The sequence below is a fragment of the Delphinus delphis genome, chromosome 4 (assembly GCF_949987515.2).
Source record: "Delphinus delphis chromosome 4, mDelDel1.2, whole genome shotgun sequence".
Classification (NCBI taxonomy): domain Eukaryota; kingdom Metazoa; phylum Chordata; class Mammalia; order Artiodactyla; family Delphinidae; genus Delphinus; species Delphinus delphis.
The window spans coordinates 67,537,781-67,558,073 of NC_082686.1; the positions used below are offsets into that span (position 1 = coordinate 67,537,781).

Consider the following 20,293-nt stretch of genomic DNA (forward strand, 5'->3'; position numbering starts at 1 on the left):
ATTAAAAATGGAAAACAATGGAAAGCCCCCAGGGAAGGGGGCTTGCACGGGGATCTGAATGCCATTCAGTTTGGACCACTTTTCCTATTACTGCCTCTTCGGTTGCCCCAAGCATTATATATGTCTCTACCATCCCATTTTTAAAATATGTCTATCTTCTCAACCTAAATTTTATACTGTTCAACCTGTTGTAACTAGAGATAGGCAACCTAGTAGATGGGCTATATAATCTAAGTATATAGTGTCATGGTTGAGAGTTTGGACTCTAGAGCCAGACCAACTGGATTCAAATCCCAGTTACTACCTAACGTAACAGCTTTATGGCCTTGAGCAGTCACTTAGTGTGCCTGTGCCTCACTTTCCTCACCTGAAGAATAGATATCTCTATCTGAAACTTATGAGGTTTTTATGAGGATGACATTAGTTAATATGCATACAGTGCTTAGGATACTGCCTATACATAATAAACTATTTTTAAGTAATATTTTGGCCTTTTTTACAAAAAGAAAAAAAAAGGAAGCCTCATCCCTCATGCAATTAGTCTGAATTACTTTATCATAGCTAATTGAATAATTCTGGTTCTCTCTATATTAAGAGACTTCCAGTCCCACATTTTAGGTGTTGGTTGCTCTCTTCATCCTTCATCTGGCATCCTCCTGTCACATTCTTATATGGAACAGTTGTGTTTGGGACTTACCCTTCTCCTCAAGCAACTCCCAGCTGTGACTCCAACACTATTACACTATGGTGATTCCAACTCTCTTTTCCCTCAAGAAAGTGGTGGAGGTTTTATAATCAGTTTATTCTATGTCTTGAATGCTTACTGAGAATTAAATTATGCCTATAACCGAAAACATGACATGCAAAATATAATATTTAGCTCGAGCCTTCTAAAAAGACCGCAAAGGAAATATTTCCTCAGAAAAACCCAAGATGCCTCTTTTTCCTTCGTGAAGAGAAAGTTATTTTATCCTATGAAAACTGTAATTTACTTAAGTGTGATAGGATGTATCTATCCTATCACACTTAAGTAAAATCTTCTAGCACATTTTAAAGCAAATTCTAGTATTTCCCTGTTTGCTTGTTTGCCTGCTTGTTTGTTTGAATCTAGAAGTTTGATTTTTCTTTTTAAATCAGAAACCAAGAACTTAGGTTACATTTATACCTCAAAAGGAGAAACTGTGTTGGCCCTTAACCCCATAGTATAATTGTAAGTATTCTGCTTTTTAATATATAGGTTTAAATTGCAACCAATTATATAAAAGCCTTAATTTTTATGGTCCTTCTTCCTATTTACTCTTTAACGAATACAGATCTCACGTTGACCTTGTTTTTCTCATCTATCCTCAGACTGGTGAAAACCTCATTCTGGGCACCATTTGACAAACCTAACAGTGTTGATTTAATGTTTACTCTATTAACCAAAACCTTTAACACACATAGTTTGAGTAGCCATTAAAATTCAGGCCCTCTACAAATCATTAGGAATACAAAAAGGAATAAGAAAACATCTGCTTTAGAGGAGCTTGGTCTAATAAACTGTAGGTATAAATTTTCTAGCCACAAAGATTCCAGGGTGCTTTCTTTTCTGGATAAGATGTTTGCACTACTAACTCTTACCTTCTGCCTGTCTTTATCTCCTGTCCCATTTGTGGCTAGAGTTACCAGGTCTCATTAGTAAACTCTCAGCACCAAGTATCCTAGAGGTCACCTTGGTATCAAGGTCTCTACCTGCAGCTGAACGTCAGCTCCACCAATGAAGTCATATTTGTATATTTTAAATCCCTTTCTATACTTTCTTTTTTTGGAACAGCTTTACTGAGATATAATTCATATACTATATACAGTTCACTCATTAAAGTGCACAATTCAATGGTTTTTAGTATATTCACAGAGTTGTGCAGCCACAACCACAATCAATTTTAGGACATTTCGCCATATCAAAGCTGTCACTCCTTACCACCTCATTCCCCCAATTCTTTTTTTAATTTATTTTATTTTTTTAATTGAAGCATAGTTGCTGTACAATATTATTTAAGTTACATGTGTACAACACAGTGATTCACAATTTTTAAAGGTTATATTCCCATTTATAGTTATTATAAAATATTAACTATATTCCCTGTGCTGTACAATATGTCTTTGTAGCTTATTTTATAGCTAATAGTTGGTACCTCTAACTCCCCTACCCCTGTACTGCCACTGCCCCCTTCCCTCTCCCCACTGGTAACCACTAGTTCTCTATATCTGTGAATCTGTTTCTTTTTGTTATATTCACTAGTTTGTTGTATATTTTAGATTCCACATATAAGTGATATCATAAGTGTTTGTCTTTCTCTGTCTGACATATTTCACTTAGCATAATGCCTTCCAAGTCCATCCACGTTGCTGCAAATGGCAACATTTTGTTCTTTCATGGCTGTGTAGTATTCCATTGTGTGTGTATACTATATCTTCTTTATCCATTCATCTGTTTTTTTAATTAATTTTTGCTGGAGTATAGTTGCTTTACAATGTTGTCTTAGTTTCTACTGTACAGCAAAGTGAACCAGCTATACGTATACATATATCCCCTCTTTTTTTTGATTTCCTTCCCATTTAGGTCACCACAGAGCACCAAGTAGAGTTCCCTGTACTATACAGTAGGTTCTCATTAGTTACCTATTTTATACATAGTAGTGTATATATGTCAATCCCAATCTCCCAGTTCATCCCATCCCCCCTTTCCCCCTTGGTATCCATATGTTTGTTCTCTACATCTGTGTCTCTATTTCTGCTTTGCAAATAAGATCATCTATACCATTTGTCTAGATTTCACATATAATGTGTTAATATACGATGTTTGTTTTTCTCTTTCTGACTTACTTCACTCTGTATGACAGTCTCTAGGTCCATCCACATCTCTACAAATGACCCAATTTCATTCCTTTTTATGGCTGAGTAATATTCCATTGTATATATGTACCACATCTTCTTTATCCATTCATCTGTCGATGGGCATTTAGGTTGCTTCCATATCCTGGCTATTGTAAATAGTGCTGCAATGAACATTGGGGTGCATGTGTCTTTTTGAATTATGTTTTTTTCTGGGTATATGCCCAATAGTGGGATTGCTGGGTCATATGGTAGTTCTATTTTTAATTTTTTAAGGAACCTCCATACTGTTCTCCATAGTGGCTGTATTGATTTACATTCCCACCAACAGTGCAGGAGTGTTCCCTTTTCTCCACACCCTCTCCAGCATTTATTGTTTGTAGATTTTTTGATGATGGCCATTCTGACTGGTATGACCCAATTCTTAAATAACTACAAATCTACTTTCAGTATCTATATATTTGGACATTTCTGGACATTTCATATAAATGGAATCATAAAGTATGTGGTCTTTTGTGACTGGCTTCTGTCATTTAGCATGTTTTCAAGGCTCATCCGTGTTGTAGAATGTATCAGTACTTCATTTCTTTTTATGGCTGAATAGTGTCCCATTGTATGACACATTTTGTTTATCCATTCATCCAATTGATGGGCTTTTAAGTTGTTTCCACTTTTTGGGTATCATGAATGATGCTGCTATGAACATTCATATACAGTTGTTGTGTGGACTTATGTTTTCATTTTTCTTGGGTATATACATAAGAGTGGAATTGTTGGGTTGAGTGGAAACTCTATGTTTAACTTTTTGAGGAAGTGCCAGACTGTTTTCAGAAATGACTGCACCATTTTACATCTCCACTAGCAGTGTATGTCAGACTCCAATTTCTCTACATTCTTATCAACACTTGCTATTACCTGATCCTATGCCTTTTGACATGAAATCTAGCCTCTTTGCCTTGACTGCTCTTTGCCTCTCAACTTTATTTTCCCTTGTTCTCTAGCACTTACATAAATTTTGAGAAGTTGGTCTCTTCACTGCCTCCATAATATTGATACTTGTTTTCCCATGTTGTGCCCACTGTCTTTAATACCTTTCTTCCCCTTGTCCTTTACCACTACAAATTCCTACCATACCTCAAGCCTGTGTTGACCATTTCAGCCCTTTTTAATGTCCATCTCCCCTGAGTTTCTCTGTACTTAGAGTTGATACCCCATAAGTTAGGCATTAACTGTATTTTATCTTGCACTGTTGGCTCTATCATCCAATGTCTTATATCTTATCACCCTAATCCATAGGTAAACTCCATGAGAACTTTATTACTATTACATCCTGTACTACTGCAGCCCAGTTCAGAACACACAGTGGATAACCTATAAATATTTGTTTGTTGATTGATTCTAACAGTATACAAATCTAACCTTGTATTTACAATGAGTTTTTTAATAGAAAAATTTTTAATGATTTTGATTGGTTCCATTTTCTTTCAAGGTAGGTTATGGTAGAAATCGCTAGCCTGTGCCAATAGCAATACAGAAGAATTATAGCCAGCGATGATCTTTGAGACACTTTTCTGTCCAATCAAATGTGGAAGATGACCATTTAATTATGAAATGATCTTATGCCAGTTCCCCTCCCAATTCACCCACTGTTGTCTGGAGAGTTTCACTGCAGAGAAGCTGTAGACTGAGAAAAGGAGAGAGGGAGTTTGTTGCCTGGAGAATAAGAACCTAGGAATTGAAACCTGGATAGGAGGAAGAAAATTTATGCTAACTACTTTAGCTTTACTGCTGCATATGCTTTTTAAAGTATTCTTCAAACAAGAATGATGCTTTTTAAAAATATATTTAATGAGGAACTATTACTAACAAATACCTGCCATCAACACTCTCAACAATTTATATTGGAGGCAGGAGGGTGAAGCAAAAAGCACATGTTTAAATCACAGCTGGAGAACTTTATAGCTTATGACTTTGGCAAGTTTCATGCCTCAGTTTCCTCATCTATAAAATGAAGATACTAATAGTTCCTATCCATAGATTTGTTATGAGGATTAGATGAAATAGTGTGTGCAAAGCATTAGTACAATGTCTGGCACATAGGAAGTGTAAATAAGAGGTAGTCCCCTACCTCTCCACTCTTCTCATCTTTTACACACATCAGGGCAAAGGCAGAGTTAGCATGACATGTGGAAAGGATATGGTGAGGATAAAACATTTGCACTAACAAGTAGTGGTAGTTACATGGGACCAAAGTATGGAAGGCTTGGGAAGCTACCTAGAGAAGGTTGAAGCATATTTCATCTGAACCATGGTAGGTCCCCAGGAGGAAGTAGGAGGGGCATGGGTATGGAATGGAGAAGGGTGGATTGTTCATGTCAGAAAAGTTCCAGATTAGGTGGGAAGAATGAGGTTCTGAGTACTACAAGAGAGGTCAGCCTCATAGAGAAGGAACGTGTGTTCCTCTAAGAGAAGGAGATGTATCAGGACAGGGATGTGTTAGGGCAGAGACAAAAGGATGTACCCCACTGCATAGGAGGAGATCATCCCAAGAGCAAGGGGACAAAGGGAGGAGAGTTGGAGGTATAAGAAAGGAGTATGTCAGTGGCACCACCTCTCTGAGGAATGTTTTAAGGACTCAGTAAAAATGAAGGGAAAAAAGTAAGATTGATGACCATTGAGGAAGGCTTGGGAGAACATGGGTGGCATGAATCCTTGGTAGGATTCATTCTCCATCTTTTTTGAGGATGACTCAGCAGCTCTGGTTGCAGAACAGAAGAACCAGGCAGCAGGGAGTAAGGGGTCCCCTTTCCCCCACAGGCCTGGGACAAAAATCAGGGCAGCCAGCAACAGCCAGGGCAGCAGTGAGAGCACTAAAGGAGTAACCACACACAGCAGTAATCACACAGGCGCCCTGGGTGCTGTGCCCGTGCACACATGTGGCTGGCCACAGACTCTATCCCCAAGCTCATCCCAGGGCTGTTTATGAGCAAATTCAGGTGGCTCCTTTTCTTCATTTGATTTTCCTTACAATAAATGCTTACTTTAAAATAAAGTCAATACGGATAGAAATTGTTTAAAAGCTGTGTCATCTCTGGAGTGGAGTAGAACATGGAAGGTGCCTCCCTCTGTCACACATGTGGATAATAGGTGCTGGGCCCAAAGGTTTCCCAGTGTCAGATCAGATGCTGTTTTTTTAGGCACCTTAAAAGTTTTGCTAGGGGGACTTCCCTGGTGGCACAGTAGTTGAGAGTCCGCCTGCCGATGCAGGGGACACGGGTTCGTGCCCCGGTCCGGGAAGATCCCACATGCCGCGGAGCGGCTGGGCCCGTGAGCCATGGCCGCTGAGCCTGCGCATCCGGAGCCTGTGCTCCGCAACGGGAGAGGCCACAACAGTGAGAGGCCCGCGTACCGCAAAAAAAAAAAAAAAAAAAAAGTTATGCTAGGGAATTCCCTGGAGGTCCAGTGGTTAGGACTCTGCACTTCCACTGCAGGGGGCACAGGTTCGATCCGTGGTTGGGGAAGTAAGATCCTGCGTAGCGCGGCCAAAAAAAAAAAGCTATGCTAAAAGGGAGAGGGACCTCTAAATGTACTCCTGGGGTACGCCAAACCATAGAACAGAAAGAAGTTCATACTAGAACCTGGAGATTCCTGCAGCCTCTCTGGCCCAGCCCTCTCATCCTGCAGGTGAGGAAACGCACTCAGAGCCAGAGAGTGAGAAAGCCCCATGAGTCGTGAGGTACAGTGGACGTGAGCACCCCTACTCTCACAGTCTGGACTGTGTGTGCTTCACTCTCTCTTGGTGCCTCAATGGCCCCCTGGCCCTGGGCAGGTCCCGCATGAAAGATAAGCTGCAAAGTTTCCACTGCTCCCTCTTGACCAAAGTCAGGGGCACACAGGAAGCAGAGGCAGGAGCCTAGCGATGCTGCAGTGGAGCAGAGCCACTACAAACGTAGGCTTGGCACCACTTGCTAGCTGTGTGACCCTGGACTAGATACTTCTATTTTCTGTGCCTCGGTTTCTCCATCAATAAAGTGGGGGTAATAGTACTATTTATTGTGAAGACTAGATAACGAATATAAAGTATTTAGCATTGTGCCTCAAAGGTAATAAAATGACTAGTAGGGTTTAGTAATTATTATCATTACTTTTTTTGTACAAGGGCTTTGTGACCCATAAAACCCTGTAAAAAGTAAAGGATTGGCCATGATTATTACAACAGTGATGGCCAAGACTCCACTCACACCCTTGTTTCTTCCTTCCACCCTCTCTCTGTGATCTTTGGCAACAAGACACTTCTACAGAAGCAGTAGCGTAGGGAAAGATGGTGCAGAGCGTAAGAGTACTTACTCTTTCCAAAGCCCATCTCAGAAGACACCAGGGATGGCTCTGGCTTACAAACCCTGCCCCCCTCCTGGACACCGCCAGGTGATGGTACACCTGCAAAAGTCTTGATTTGGCCAGTGGCCATGGTGAGATATATTCCTTTTCCTTCCCTGACTTCAAGAAAGTGTTTCCTACCCCAGTTACAATTTGAGTATCAAATAAAGTTGAGTATCAAAGTTCATGGGTTACCAGGGCTGCCATTAACACATATAAGTACCTTAGTGTGAATTGCAAAAAGGCCTCTCTTCTTCAAGTCATGTTCCTTCCACTTTGTTTGAACAAGATAGTTTACTGTCCTGTGTAGAGCTCAACCTACATGACCATACATGGCAGCCTGTGGCTTCTATTCAGAATATTCATCTCTATTCTTTAGGTCCTGAAGCACCTACGGCACCTAAACTTTACCAACAATATGGGGGAGCAGGTAACTTTCGATGAATGTGGAGACCTGGCAGGGAACTATTCCATCATCAACTGGCACCTCTCCCCAGAGGATGGCTCCATAGTGTTTAAGGAAGTTGGATATTACAATGTCTATGCCAAGAAAGGAGAAAGGCTCTTCATCAATGAGGAGAAAATCCTGTGGAGTGGATTCTCAAGGGAGGTACGTGTTGTCCATCAGGATACCAGATGCCTCCACCACAGGCAGAAACTGTGCTGGGCTTTGGGAGGGCCTTGGACTTCACCACTGGACTTCCAGAATCATGAGTCCACTTCCCTCAACTCACTAACTGCATTGCCAGGGCTCCCTGTGAAATCCATGAGTGTTTAGTGTACAGAAGAGAATCTTCAGAACCTGAGCCCCATACTTATTATATTGAAACAATTTTATTCTTTACAAATCTGACTCCTTGGCTAATAATAGTTTCCTTGGCTAAAACTTTCCCCAACCAGAGCAAAACATCACTCAAAGCAGGGCATGGACAATTCACACAGAGGTAGTTCCCTGTCATCCAGATAGCTCAGGACTGACGTATAAGTCAAAAGCACAATTTATTCTCCTGCTATGGGAGACCTGCAACAAATAGGAGGATGCTTGTGACCATGACCAGGACCCCCTTCCATGAGTATCACTGCATCTAGAAGCTTGATTAATAACCAGAAGCACATTACCCAATGAATATGCCCTTAAGGAAAAGACTCATAATATGCTGAAATAATAACTATTCCATGATGGTTGTGTCCTAGAATATAGTAGGCTGCTGAGGACCCAGATCCTCTCTAGAAACAGACCCTGGACCGGGCATCCTCTTTAACTCTCCCAAGAAACCTGGATGAGACCCACTACATTTCTCTTTGCATTTGCCTTTCTATTATTACCTTTGAGTGTCTTGAACCACTTTTTATAACATGACCAAAAATTCAACTTCATCTTTTTACCAAATGCTTCTTAGGTTGATGGGCTTCTGATGAAATACTACAATTTCGCTGTTTCCCAATATATAGGATAAGTTACCCACGAGAAGTTCTCCTATAGATAGCTAATATCATCCACAGTGTGCAAGTCTTTTTTAGCTTCTAACTCAGAGGGTGGATTCTCAATTATAAACATGTCATAACCTTTTCCAGACAGAACTTTTGGGGTTCCAGAGGTTATATCCCTCTGTCCACTATTTATACTCTTGTCTAAATTATCACAAGTTTCAACTGACTGAAGTCTAAATTGATCAGCTATATTATCAAGTCTTCCCTGCTGTTGACTCATCCAGGTTATATTTTACCTCCATTCATGCACATAATTGATTGTCTCTAATTGGTGTAGACTGAACCATTTTTATTTTGTTTTTTTGAGGTTTTTGTCACTCACAGCCTAACAGAAGCCAAGAGGGAAAGCTACTAAACTCATTTTATGAGGCTGATATAATCTTAACACCAGAAACAGACAATAACAGTACAAGAAAAGACAATTATAGGCCACTTTATAAACATAGATGTGCTCACATCCTAAATAAAATATCAACGAACTTGGACCACCAATGTATAAAATATATAATATATCGTGATCCAGTAGAGTTCGCAGTGAATTTACAGGAACATAATGATAGCCAAACATTCCAACGTTGTAGTGTTTGTAGATGTAGTTTATCCTTTCCTTCCCTTTCCTTTCCTTCGAACCAGGGTCCTGAGAATCTTAGCAATCATCAGGCCTGATACTGCCATTTCTATTCCTCTTTCATTAGAAAATAGTGTCAATCATCTTCTGTTCAAGTGTTTTGAAATTCCTTGTTAAGCCAGTTATTTCTTTTTTGCTGGAAGCAATGATAATTATTTTATTGCTTTCCACGTGTTTAACTTTGTAAGACGTCTCCAGTTCAAGCAGTCGTGGGGATGGGGAAGGTCTTATTAAAGAGATATTTTGGAAATAGTATGAGCGCTACCACGTATCAAGCATTATTCAAGGCTTTGTAACTGGGGCTACAAAAATGAGGAAGACTTGCTCCCTACCTTCAAGATGCTTTTGCAAAGTATACTTCATTCTTATGATACATCTATTATCGCTGATACACATAGACTGTTAGGCAGTAAATACCTAATAAATTTCTAGAGTAAGTACTCAGTTACCTGGCATGATCAGAGAACGAGATAGAAGCAGGACTTCTGAAATGGTGAAGCTATGGTAAATTGGGCAAAACTGTCAAAAACAACCCTTTAAGAACCTAAATATCAACCAATAGCATACATCAAAGGTGAAGGATTTTTTTTTTTAAGAAAAACTAATGAAACTCAGGTAAGAATAGTGGCAGTCTGGGCATTTTAGCCTGGGGCTGCTCTCCAGTTGTTTCTAATGTGGACAATCATATCATCTGCAGTTTTATTTAAAATAACAGATTTATTTAGCCTTTTCCAATATGTTTGCCCTTATTTTTCTTGTTTTATTCCACCAGCCAAGAACTCCAGTGCAATATATAATAATAGTGGTGATACTGAGCACCGTTGTTTTAAAGTAAATGCTTTTAATATTGTGTATTAGAATAGAATGATTTTTAAGAATTTTGGGGGCTTCCCTGGTGGCGCAGTGGTTGAGAGTCTGCCTGCCGATGCAGGGGACACGGGTTCGTGCCCCGGTCCGGGAGGATCCCACATGCTGCGGAGCAGCTGGGCCCGTGAGCCATGGCCGCTGAGCCTGTGCGTCCGGAGCCTAAGAATTTTGGGGGTCTTTTTCAAGATAAAGGTATTTCTTCCTACGCTCTTTCATTGTTTTTATCACTAGTTTGTGTTACATTTCATCAAATACTTTTCATCCATTGATGATCATATTTTTCTGTGTTAATTTATTATTGCAGTGAATGACACAGATTTTCTAATATTAAACTTGTTTGCATTCCTGGCATAAACTCAGCATGATCATGGTGTATTTTCTTTTTCATATCCTTTGAGTTTTAGTATTTTTCATCTACTTTCAAGTAGTAGAAAGTAGTTGTACTCTTCCCAGATCCTTTCAGACTCCTTACACTTTGCATGTATCTCCAGGACTTCTGTACATTTTTACTTCCAATAACCAGAACTTGATGCTGTTTTTCAGAAGACTGCCTGCAGGCTAATGGAACCCATTTTGCTCACAGGCTCAGAGAGGCAAAGGAGAACCTCAGAAGAGCCTAGGAATTTACATTTCCCTTAACCTATGAGTGGTGTGGAAGTGTGAAAGCCCTCGCCCTTTTCTTCAGATCAGGACAGCTCTGGGGTATAACCTACAGTCCAGAGCTCCCGTGGGGGATCAGGCAGAAGTCTGAGGGATGTTGCGCGGGATCACACCCTTGCTTGTTCTCCTCCCTTCTATGTCCTACTTCCTCTAGTCTCTTCCTGGTTCCCTTGGGAGAACTTTCCTTATAAATCACTTGGACACAAATCCTCAACTCAGCTCTGCTTCTGAAGACAACTTAATAAGTGAGATGGGCCTGTAATATTTTTTTTTTCTTTTTCATGCTGTCCTTGTCTTGTTTTGGAATCAGGGTTATTATACTGGCCTTACACGACTGAGTTGGAGGGTACTCCTTTTTAAAAAAAAAAATTATTTTCCTGATCTCTGATAGAGTTTGTACAAAATTAGGTTGCTCTATTCCTTGAGAGTTTAGTACTACTTGCCTGTGGTGAACACAGGATGACAGTCATCTCAGGTATGACTATGTGCTGAGGAGGAAGTAAGTGGAAAGGGGAGTGTATAGTTAGATGTAGGTTGTTGTCCCAGTCCTAGTTTTTGTCTTGGATGGTAGTCATTAAAAATGACTAACCAAAGTGGTTCAAACATGGACAAGTCATGATGGAAAGAAACAAGGATTATGATTAATCAAATTCTGTGCACATGAAGTCCACTACGGAAATAAATAAATTAAATTAAATCCATGTTATCTGAAGTTAATGTAGCTACTGAAGCTTTCTTTTGGTTAGTAATTACCTGATATATTTTTCTGATCCATTTACTTCCGACTCCTCCATGCCTGTCCTGCCTGCCTCACTGAGCTGTTGCAAGGATCTCAGAAATCACCCTATAAAGCCTAAAAGAAAATTGCAGGAATTGCAATTCGCTACAAAGTTCAAAGTCTCATTTTCAAATAAATTTCCCTTCGTCTCAGCATCTCCCCTTGTGACTCTCCCTCTCTGTGTAGGTCCATGTTCCTGTGTCTTTTAGTTTGTTTCAAACTTTTACTTCTATGGAAAGTAAACAGATGTCTCATTATGGGACTTGGAGACGATGGAAGGGAAGACTGTTTAAGGAGGATTTTGTCACGGTGTAGACTCCCAACAATTAATCTTTCTAGAATCCCACTGAGGTATGTGTGTGTGCACGCACGCGCGTGTGTGTGTGTGTGTGTGTGTGCTCAAGCGCACACGCGCGCGCCTGCACTTGCCCATAGGCATCCCTCCCTTTCATAGATAACAGGAACAAAGACCTCTGGACTTTCCTATGCCTGGATTGGGCCTGAGTCTGCCTCACTGGTCCTGGTGCCCAGCCCCTCCGTTTTACACATGTCAGTGGAGCTGCAAGACTGATCCTGCGGCTGCAGCCCCTCACTATTGTGATCTCTGTCCTCCAGGTGCCTTTCTCCAACTGCAGCCGAGACTGCCTAGCAGGGACCAGGAAAGGAATCATTGAGGGGGAACCCACCTGCTGCTTTGAGTGCGTGGAGTGTCCCGACGGGGAGTATAGTGATGAGACAGGTAAAGGAGCAGCCCCTCGTGGACACCATGCAGAGCTCAGTTCACTTTGGGGCCCTGGGATCAGCAAAGTACCTGGAAGGGCTGGGCTGCGATGGTGCTTAGCATGGTTTCTCATTTAACAAGGTGTGTCTGAGCGTCACGCTGGGCTGGGCACTGAGGGGGTAAGAAGAGGAATGTTAGTCTCTGTAATACCATAAAAGCTTACAAACACACCTGTTACACATCTTTCTCTTACTTCAATACTGCTCTCCAATATTGTTTTCTTTTTCTTATAGCTCAATGATCCTGAATAGACAAAGTTCTGTCTGTTCCCGTCTCCAGAGTTAATAGGCCATGATAGATGGCCTGCTGAGTGATTGGCACCGTACTTACACTGTCTTACTTATGTTTTTCCTGTGCCTCAGTTTCTGCATCTATAAAGTAGGAATAATAATAAACCTATCTTATAGAGTTTGGGGTATTCATTGAGTTAGTATTGGTAAAGCACATGGTAAATTATAGATAAATATTTGTTAAATAAAAACCTTGATTAGCATATTGGAAGCACTCTATAAATATGAACTATTATTATTTTATCATTGTTTTTGATTCATTTCGTCCTCACCACAATAATGGGGTTATTATTGCTTACATTTCACAGATGATGAAACTGAGGCTCAGAATGTTTAAGTAGCCTGATGAAAGTCACACAGCTAATAAATGGCAGGGCCAGGATTCCCATCCAGATCTCTGACTGCAAAGCCCATGCTCCTTTCACTCCCCAAAACTGCACACTGCATGAGACATAGCAGAGACTTAATAAACATTTGTTGGTCAAATGAGTCTGTAGACTCCCTCACTAGAAAGCCGTGGATGAGGAAGGTACAGGTCACATGCATGGGAAGCTTTGCCTTGATCTATGAAGAAGTCTGCTCTGGCATGTCTACAAAGCCCATCCTTATGTCCAAAATGAGTCAGGCTGAGCGTGAAGCACTGTGAAATTTGGTGGCCAGTGCCAGACCCTTAGCGTGCAGGGCAGCCACCTACCCAGCAAGACTAATCATTCTCTGCTACAAACCATCAGCAAGGAGTGTTAAAGGAAACAAGCAGCCCCCTTATATACAAAGGAAAAATATAATGGAACCATCAAAGACACATGAAATTAAGTATATTATTAAGCATAAGTCAGGGTTCAATACATTATTTGATAACGTAAAAATCACAATTATTTCATCAATAAAGAAAATTTAAAGTGCCCTCACCACCACATTCACACTCACAAAGTTCAGTCTTTGCCACACAGTACTAACCCTTTACTGGGACATTTTACAGACGCGAGTGCCTGTGACAAGTGCCCTGATGACTTCTGGTCCAATGAGAACCACACTTCCTGCATTGCCAAGGAGATTGAGTTTCTGTCCTGGACTGAGCCCTTTGGGATCGCTCTCACCCTCTTTGCTGTGCTGGGCATTTTCCTCACTGCCTTCGTGCTGGGCGTCTTCATCAAGTTCCGCAACACGCCCATTGTCAAGGCCACCAACCGAGAGCTCTCTTACCTCCTCCTCTTCTCCCTGCTCTGCTGTTTCTCCAGCTCCCTGTTCTTCATTGGGGAGCCCCAGGACTGGACCTGTCGCCTGCGCCAGCCGGCCTTTGGTATCAGCTTCGTGCTCTGCATCTCGTGCATCCTGGTGAAAACCAACCGCGTCCTCCTGGTGTTTGAGGCCAAGATTCCCACCAGCTTCCACCGCAAGTGGTGGGGGCTCAACCTGCAGTTCCTGCTGGTCTTCCTCTGCACCTTCATGCAGATCGTCATCTGTGCCATCTGGCTCAACACCGCGCCCCCCTCGAGCTACCGCAACCACGAGCTGGAGGATGAGATCATCTTCATCACCTGCCACGAGGGCTCGCTCATGGCACTGGGCTTCCTGATCGGCTACACCTGCCTGCTGGCTGCCATCTGCTTCTTCTTCGCCTTCAAGTCCCGGAAGCTGCCGGAGAACTTCAACGAAGCCAAGTTCATCACCTTCAGCATGCTCATCTTCTTCATCGTCTGGATCTCGTTCATTCCCGCCTACGCCAGCACCTACGGCAAGTTTGTCTCTGCCGTGGAGGTGATCGCTATCCTGGCAGCCAGCTTTGGTTTGCTGGCCTGCATCTTCTTCAACAAGGTCTACATCATCCTCTTCAAGCCATCCCGTAACACCATCGAGGAGGTGCGCTGCAGCACCGCGGCTCACGCCTTCAAGGTGGCGGCCCGCGCCACGCTGCGCCGCAGCAATGTCTCCCGCCAGCGGTCCAGCAGCCTTGGGGGCTCCACGGGATCTACCCCCTCCTCCTCCATCAGCAGCAAGAGCAACAGCGAGGACCCCTTCCCGCAGCCCGAGAGGCAGAAGCAGCAGCAGCCGCTGGCCCTGACCCAATGCGCGCAGCAGCCGCAGCCGCGGCCGCCCTCGACCCTGCAGCTGCAGCAGCAATCGCAGCAGCAACCCAGATGCAAGCAGAAGGTCATTTTCGGCAGTGGCACAGTCACCTTCTCGCTGAGCTTTGACGAGCCTCAGAAGAGCGCCATGGCTCACAGGAATTCCACGCACCAGAACTCCCTGGAGGCCCAGAAAAACAACGACGCCCTGACCAGACACCAGGCGTTACTCCCGCTGCAGTGCGGGGAGACAGACTCGGAACTGACCGCCCAGGAGACAGGCCTGCAGGGGCCTGTGGGTGGGGACCACCAGCCAGAGATGGAGGACCCGGAAGAGATGTCCCCAGCACTTGTAGTGTCTAATTCACGGAGCTTTGTCATCAGCGGTGGAGGCAGCACTGTCACAGAAAACATGCTGCGTTCCTAAAACGGAAGGAGAAGGCCAGTCCAGGGGGAATTCCAGAGAGGTTTCCTGGGATCACGGTCTCCGACAGGGATGAGGAATCGCCCCAGACTCCTTTCCTCCAGGAAGGAGGAATAAGACACCCCAAATGCGTGGAACTTAGTTGCACTGCCACAAACGACAGTGAATTGACTAATGTTCCCTTTAAAATTAAAAAGAGGAGAGCTGTGTGCTTCTGTGGTTGGATTTGTCAGAGCGCTGAGATCCCCGTAGTCAGGTTCGCTGTTCATGTCCCTGCCTCTGTTCTCCTCCTCTGTTCTATCCCACTCAACAGCCCGGAGATGAAACCAAGGCTTTAAACTACCCACCTACTCCCCCTGTTTTATGGGTTCTGGTTTTTGGTTTTAATACTGAAATGTTTGTCCTGAACTTTGCAGACAGCCTGGTCCAGAGACAAAAGTGTGCAGAGTGACAGAACATCAGATTTGACCACCACTAGAGTTGAGTCTGAAAGACAGAATGTCACAAGCACTGCCCAACACCGTGATGATGGAAAGAACTTGAAATGTCCAAAACTGTAAGGTGAATGTGTCCCCTCCTATTTATGAAAACCGTAAAATATTTAGACTCTTACTTGCTGCTGCTATCATGTGACACTGAGAAGGTTAGCATCCCTCCTGTACCAGGACATCTGGTTTGGTCCAGAATGTGTTAGTGATGTCATGTTTAGATTCCATGATCACAAGAATCACCTCAGATTGTTGGGAAGGGACTGCATGAATCCAATGATCTGTATCTGTAATTAATATTGCCATATGTAGCTTTATCCTTAAGAAAATACTTCTGTCGTAATAGTCCGTGGACAATATAAACTGGGAAAAAGTGCCCCAGTCTGGTTTATATAAGGCAGTATTATTGAGCTCCATTTTCCTTGCCCATCCCACCACCTGCACCCCCATGAGCTAAGGCCTATGTGAGTCCTTTCAGGGCCCCAGGGGTCCAGAAACTCCCCGCTTCCCTGCCGCAAAGGCTTCCTGAAGCCAAATCCATGCCTTCCCCTGTGAAGAATAAGCTCCCAGTCACTGGCCTCCTACCAGTTGCTGGGGTAAGAAAATGTGATTCTGAGAGAGCTCTCATGGGGAATTACCCTGGCACTCTATCCCCCAAATGCTGTACCTACGTTCCCTCCAGCAGTGGGAGTCTGCCCACAGGTAGTTACAGGATTGAACGTTGAACGGCATGCTGCTGAACGGTCAGGCTCTGGAGCTAGAGAGACCTGGGTTCAAGCACTGGGTTGGTCACTGACAAGTTGCGTGACCGTAGGCAGGGAACCTTGACCTCACTCAGCCCCGGCTTCTTTGTGTCTAAAATGGGGGTAATAATCATTCTTTTCCCTCAGAGCTCTTATGTGGATTAAATGAGATAAATGCATGTAAAGTACTTTAGCATGGTGCCTAGCCCAGAGTAAGCAGTCAATAAATATTAGTTAATATTATTCCTGATATTGTAAATTTTTTCACGTGTTTAAAATACAAAACAACACATTTATTTACCATTCAGATTTTAACAACAAGCTCACTGAGCACAATAACTTTCTCCATAATAAGCCCAAGAACTCTAGGGCCCAGTTCAGGGGGTCCTGAGCGACACCGCTCATGGTGAAGCCAGAAGGTCACTCCCCCAAGCGCCCCATGCTATCTCCACCTCTGGTGCCAGAACCCAGATCTCTAGCACCAAGGGGAGACCATTCCACTCTGGCATTAATTTCCCAGATCACTCTAAATGCTGCCCTTAGGCCAAGGTCAGGTAGAGCAATCAAATCTGTGGGGTCCTCATGACTTCTTCCTCTGACCATTTTTCTCCAAAGGGCCACCTTTCCACGATTTTTAAAGTGACTTGTGGAAATGATGGTTGTCCATCTGGATGAAAAGGCATCAGAGGGCGCCATGTGGGAGCACCGCTGTGAGACACAGAGAAGGTGTCACACGGGAAGACCTGGTGAGGCACCTGCTCCCTGAAGCCAGGCCCAGCCTGCCGCCCCCACCCCGGTTACGCCTCTGAGCAAGGCCCAGAGCTGAGTGAAGATTTATATTTAACATTTTACTTGGACTTTTTAAGAAATGGCTGAAAATTTGATGGCTGGGTTTTTGTTTTATTGGTCAAAACAGCTGTGTGCAAACAGCTACTTTGCTATGCAGAGTGCCACACACTCAAGCTCACACTTCCCAGGTTCGACAAACAGCTCCCCCTCGTGGCAGAGCTGCAGGAAGAGGCTCGTCGGGGAAAACACACACCATTTGCAATGAGCCTCACTTCACCAAGTGCTTGCAGATGAAGTCATCTCTCCCCACGTCCTTGTCAGAAAGGGAGACGGCATCACTGTTCTCAGTCATACGTAGCAGGCACAACTCTCAGCACACAACCAGGGGTGTCAGATATGAACCCTCATTATTTTTCTGTAACAGCCTAGTTTCTTTCTCAAATTCCCATTCAGCCTAATGACAGAAACTTCATCTTAGTCAAGCTGGGTTTTTTCTCAGTAACTTCAGAGCTTTCTGAACCAATTTAGATTTCTGGGGATCTGTTCAGAGGTTTCTTCCTTCCCGCTTACAGGAAGGTTTTTGTAGCGTAAGGAGGTGGTGTTCCCCAAACATCTGCAGCTCCTGTTGACATCTCTGAGAACATTCTTATCTGACCCTCAGTAATTGTTATGCCTCCACACTGGCATCCTCTGAGGCATCTCATCCCTGTGTATCCCGAGTCATGGGATCCACAGTGATTTTCACTGCTGCATCACTTTGTCCCAACTACGAGGCCCCTGCCGGGCCTGCCAGATCTCTAATGAGACAGCCCTGGGGCCTGGGAATGACCAGGCAGCTCTCAGGCCCCTCCCTCCTGGCCCCTCCACTGCCATGTCTGCTTGACGGGGGCCCCCCCATGACGGTATGGAGAAGTCACAGAGGCTAACAAGCTTCCAAAGCGCCAGAGGAGGAACAGGGCACTTATCGCCAAACCTATACAAGCCTTTGTGGAAGGGTGAACAATGGCCCCCCCAAAGATGCCCACACCCTAATCCCTAGAACCTATCTATGGTTGTGTTAAGTTACATGGCGAGGTGAATTAAGGTTGCAGATTGAATTAAGGTTGCTAATCAGCTGGCCTTGAGATAGGGAGATTATTTTGAATTATCCAGGCAGGCCCAATGTAACTACATCTCCATAAAAGAGGGAAGCAGAAGCAGCGGCGTCCGAGTGATACCATGTAAGAAAGACTCCACTGACTATTGCTGCCTTTGAATATGGAAGGGAGCCATAAGCCAAGGAATGCAGGTGGCTTCTAGAAGCTGGAAAAGGCCAGAAAACCGGCTCTCCCCCACAGCTTCCAGAAGGAACCAGCCCTGCTGGTTTTAGCCCAGTGAGACCTCTTTTGGACTTCTGATCTCCAGAACTGTAATAAACCTAGATACATAAATAAATAAAACCTAAGAAATAGATGTTGTTTTGAGCCACTAAGTTTGTGGTGATTTTTTACAGGAGCAACAGGAAACTAATATATATAGCATTTTTACTGTCATCTCCTTTCCTGAGGCCACGGCCTTTCTCAGAGAGCAACACCTGCTCCTGCTGTAGTTCTCTCCCCCCCCAGCTAGCTCCCTCTCTCTCCTCCACAGTTCCCTTCCTCCTATCTGCTTGGGGAAGTATAAACCTTGTGTTCCGAGTCTTTCTGGGCTTTGGTTTTAGACAACGAATGGCTGTGTTCTCCCAATCTATTTTCTGTTAGTAGCAGAAACCTGAAAAATAATAGCTTCAAAAAAGCAGTTTGTTTTTCTCTTATATAAAAGAAGTCAGAAGTTTTTGGAGGGACTTTCCTGGTGGTCCAGTGGTTAGGAATCCGCCTTCCGATGCAGGGGATGAGGGTTCGATCCCTCTTTGGGGAACTAAGAGCCCACATGCCACAGGGCAACTAAGCCCGCGTGCCACATCTACTAAGCTCGTGCGCCTCAACTAGAGAGCCTGCCTGCCACAAACTACAGAGCGTACACAACAACTAGAGAAGAGGAAAAAGACCCGCACGCCGCAACTAGAGAGAAGTCCACACTGCAACAAAAGATCCCACATGCCGCAAGGAAGATTCCACATGCCGCAATGAAGACTCAACACAGCCAAATAAATAAATTAAATAAATATTTTTTAAAAAGTTTTTGGAAAGATTCTTTAGAGTCCCTTGGCAATGGGAGACAATCTTTCTTTTGAAAATAAAAATGAATTATATAGTTATGAAGGATTTTCACTCAAATGAGTTTCTTAGCAGATTCTAAGAATTTACATTGGAACTTAGGGGTAATGATCACCATATAACATTCTACCCTGAAAGTCCCTATGATCATCAAAATGGTGTTGAATTGCGTTAGTTTCAATTTGGGGGAAATTAGGCCTGCCCTACCTCTGTCTCAAAAAGTTGCATTTCAGGACAATATTATTTCTCCTCTTGGCCTGGCTAAAGCCATATAATCTGTGGGCTGGCTCTGCATGGAGCCAGAACTTCCCTCTGCTCATCTTCTGCATTTGAACTCATTAGCGCTGGAAGAGCAAGGGAACATCAGTAAGGGGTGCTGGTTAATCACTGGAGGAGGTGGCCTGCATTGCTCCGAGCCTGGCTAGTCATTTCAGGAGTCCGCTGGAGACAAAGGCATCTCCCAAAGTTGGGCGGAATTTGGGTAAGTGGAAAGGAGTTGTTATAGTGAGATCACGCGTCTCTAGGAGACCCTGTATTTCCTGTCACTAATCATGGAAAAATACTAGGGATTGGTCAAGAACTTATATATATATATCTATATATATATCTTTATTGGACTATAATTGCTTTACAATATTGTGTTAGTTTCTGCTGTACAGCAAAGTGAATCAGCTATATGTGTATATATATCCCCATATCCCCTCCCTTTTGAGCCTCCCTCCCACCCTCCTTATCCCACCCCTCTAGGTCATCACAAAGCATCGGAGCTGATCTTCCTGTGCTATGCAGCAGCTTCCACTAGCCTTCCATTTTACATTTGGTAGTGTATATATGTCCGTGCT

General features: G+C 43.5%; 1 protein-coding gene and 1 long non-coding RNA gene across 3 annotated transcripts in view; one reads left to right on the forward strand and one right to left on the reverse strand.

The window, feature by feature from the left end:
- Window positions 1-15,239, forward strand: part of CASR (calcium sensing receptor) — a 28,522-nt gene extending 13,283 nt beyond the window's left edge. The window contains exons 4-6 of one of the 2 annotated variants that reach the window (XM_060009908.1): window positions 7,631-7,861; window positions 12,261-12,414; window positions 13,726-15,239. In XM_060009908.1, coding sequence (XP_059865891.1) covers window positions 7,631-7,861; window positions 12,261-12,414; window positions 13,726-15,239 — 1,899 coding nt within the window. The remainder of the gene's footprint in view (window positions 1-7,630; window positions 7,862-12,260; window positions 12,415-13,725) is intronic. The other variant, XM_060009909.1, reaches the window with a different exon arrangement.
- The window catches only part of LOC132424103 (uncharacterized), a 51,135-nt gene continuing 43,256 nt past the window's right edge, over window positions 12,415-20,293 (reverse strand). The window contains exon 3 of the long non-coding RNA XR_009519166.1: window positions 12,415-12,567. This is a non-coding gene — a long non-coding RNA (uncharacterized lncRNA). The remainder of the gene's footprint in view (window positions 12,568-20,293) is intronic.